At 35.8% G+C, this 3,330-nt stretch overlaps 1 protein-coding gene across 1 annotated transcript; it reads right to left on the minus strand.

Annotated features, from left to right (window-relative positions):
• Positions 1 to 1,144: 1,144 nt before the first annotated feature.
• LOC140179296 (uncharacterized) lies at positions 1,145 to 2,778 on the minus strand. The gene is made up of 3 exons (XM_072218011.1): positions 2,420 to 2,778; positions 2,115 to 2,317; positions 1,145 to 1,704 (listed from the first exon to the last, which is right to left on the minus strand). The coding sequence occupies exons 1-3, from the start codon at positions 2,776 to 2,778 to the stop codon at positions 1,145 to 1,147; spliced, it is 1,122 nt and encodes a 373-aa protein (XP_072074112.1).
• Positions 2,779 to 3,330: the final 552 nt, after the last annotated feature.

Here is a 3,330-nt window from a genome sequence, read left to right on the forward strand (position 1 = left end):
TAATATGGTGTAGAAGAAAGCATTTTTATATCCCTAGATTTGGCATATTTCATGACCTTTTTCCCAATAAACATGGTTCCTTGATCAGTGGTAATAGAATGAGGAATTCCAAACCTATGCACAATATGCTCCTCAATAAAATCTATTATTTCATTGTGAGTCACCTCCCTCAGAGGGATAGCCTCTACCCATTTAGAAAAATAATCAACACCAACCAAAATGAACTTATGATCTTTAGAAGAAGGTGGGTGAATCTGTCCAATAAGATCTAGAGCCCAACCTCTAAATGGTCATGGCTTAATTATAACATGCAGTTCTGATGCTGGAATATGTTGAAGGCTTCCATGTTTTTGGCATTCTTCACAGGACCTGGCATAATTTATACAATCTTTTTGAATAGTTGGCCAATACAATCTTCTCCTATTTATCACCCATTTCATTTTTTCCCCTGATTGATGGGCACCACAAATTCTCTCATGCACTTCAGCAAGAGCCAAATACGCTTCTTTTTCTCCCAAACATGTCAAGAGATTTCCATCAACAGATTTCTTAAACAAGACATTACTTATTAGAACATAACTTTGAGCCCTATATTTAAGTTTTCTATCGACACTAAGACTTGGATTTTTTAAATATTCTACAATTGGTACTCTCCAATCTTCTGGGTCTAGTTTTTCTAATGACAATACTTCTCTTTCTCTCAAAGGCATAAATATGTCCTTTATCCTTACCAATTTTTCTATTGTTGATGGCTTGATCTTATATCTTGAAGCAATTTGAGCTAATTCATTTGCTTCTTGATTTAACTCCCTTGGAACATGCCTTACAATGACATTATCAAATTTACTCAACAACTCTGTAGCCACATTGAAATACTTTCTTAAATTTTTACTAACACATCTATATTCAAGTGATACTTGACGGACTACAAGCTGTGAATCTCCAAAAATTTTCACATTTTTAACTCCTCTTTCTAATAATAATTTCAGTCCCATTATTAATGCTTCATACTCTGCCTCATTGTTGGAACATGAATAATTCAATTCAAAGAGGAATTTGCTTGGCTCGCCACTTGGAGAAATAATTAAAATTCCTATACCAACACCACCCTTATGGCATGAACCGTCAAAATATAATTTCCAAGTCACCAAACCAACGAACCCAGTAAACTCTCATCAATGTCAATACAAGGATGATCAACCAGGAAATCAGCTAGAACCTGACCCTTAACGGCTCTTGCAGGAACAAAATGTAAAGAAAATTCCGTTAAGGCCAGCATCCATTTTCGTAGTCTACCATTCAATATTGGAGAAGACAACATATATTTAAGAACATCAAACTTAGAAATTACATAAACATTCCTAGGAATTAGATAGTACTTAAGTTTTAAACAAGAAAAATATAAAGCTAAACACAGTTTCTCAATTGGAGAATAACGGCTCTCAACATCATTTAGCACACGACTTAGATAATAACTCACTCTCTCGTTGCCATTCTCATCTTCTTGAGCCAACATTCTACCAATTGTTACTTCAGAAGTTAACACGTAAAGTTTTAGAGGTGCTCCGTGCCTTGGAGGTGTCATAATAGGAGGATTAGTAAAATACTGCTTGATGTTGTCAAAAGCTTCTTGATGCTCTGTTTTCCATTGGAACTCTTCCTCTTTTTTCAACTTGATCAGAGGCGTAAAAACCTTGGTTTTTCCTGACAGATTGGAAATGAACCTTCTGAGGTAATTGACCTTCCCTAAAAATGTTTGTAGTTGCTTTTTGTTTGCTGGAGGGGGAGCCTCTAAGATAGCCTTTACCTTATTTTTTTCAATTTCAATCCCTTTTTTTGCACCAAGAAATCAAAAAAATTCCCTGCACTCACACCAAAAGCACATTTTAAGGGATTCATTTTCAACTTATGCTTTCTCATTCTTTCAAATGTTTTTTTTAAATTTTTTAGATGCTCTTTTTTAGCATTTGATTTGACAACCACATCATCAACATAAATTTCCATAAAATTTCCAATAAAGTCATGAAAAATTTTGTTCATCGCCCTTTGATAAGTTGCACCAGCATTTTTTAGCCCAAATGGCATCACAACCCATTAAAAAGTTCCTAAAGCACCTGGACACCTAAATGTTGTTTTTGACACATCTTCTTCAGCTATGTATATTTGATTATAACCTAAATATCCATCCATAAAACTTAACATTTCATGACCAGCAGTAGAATCTATCAACATATCAGCTATAGGCATTGGATATTCATCTTTTGGTGTTGCAGAATTTAAATCTCTAAAATCAATGCAAACCCTTAATTTTCCATTCCTTTTCATAACAGGAACAATATTAGAAATCCAATTGACATACCTTGCTGTTCTTATAAACTTAGCCTTAAGAAGTCTTTCAATCTCTTCTTTAATCTTCTACACGACTTCAGGAGCAAATCTCCTTGGTGGCTGCTTGACAGGTTTAACATTGGCTTTCAATGGCAATTGATGTTCTACTAATTCACGACTCAAGCCTGGCATCTCTACATAATCCCATGCAAAACAGTTGCAATATTCCTTCAAAATCTCCACCATTTCTTTTTTGAAATTATCAGGCAGCATCTTGCTCACATATGTTGGTCTAGGATAATTACCGTTACCAATATCTACTTCCTCCAAAGGATCCTGCACCTCAACCTTTTTCACAGTGTCAGTGTTATTCTTTTCAAAACCTAAAGGACCATCATCATATATACAATCATAAGGTATATTGTCAATGCACCCTTCTCTGTCTGCCATATAGGCTGACAGCCAAGCTAGTTGGCTCGTTGAACTCATCATCTAAGTTTCTCCTGAGGCCGTATCCGCCCCGGCCTTATGGACCAAAATAAAACCATTCATTTCTATTTTGCACATCTCAATACTTTCAGGATTAAATGCCTTGGTGTCAACTGTCAGTGGCTTGACTCCAGAATTATACATTCTGAACTCCACATGCATCTCATCATAGTAACATGTACTATTATCAGCAGAAACTTCTTCCACTCCCCCGTCTTCGTTCCTGAAAATCAATTTTTGATGTAGAGTGGATGGAATAGCACCCATTCCATGAATTAAATCATGTCCCAAAAGTAAGTTAAAACCAGCCTTAGAAGGAACAACAACAAATAGAGTTGGCCTACTAACAGAACCAACCACAATTGACAGCAGAACCACACATTTAACAGAAGAAGTCCTTCCATTAAAATCTGTTACCCCAATGCTACTTTTAATCAGATCTTTTTCAGTCTTTCCAAGCCTTCCCATCATTTTTTCAGGCATGAGATTAACAGCAGCTCCTCCGTCAACCAA

Source organism: Arachis hypogaea, chromosome 15, assembly GCF_003086295.3.
Source record: "Arachis hypogaea cultivar Tifrunner chromosome 15, arahy.Tifrunner.gnm2.J5K5, whole genome shotgun sequence".
NCBI classification, from domain to species: Eukaryota; Viridiplantae; Streptophyta; class Magnoliopsida; order Fabales; family Fabaceae; genus Arachis; species Arachis hypogaea.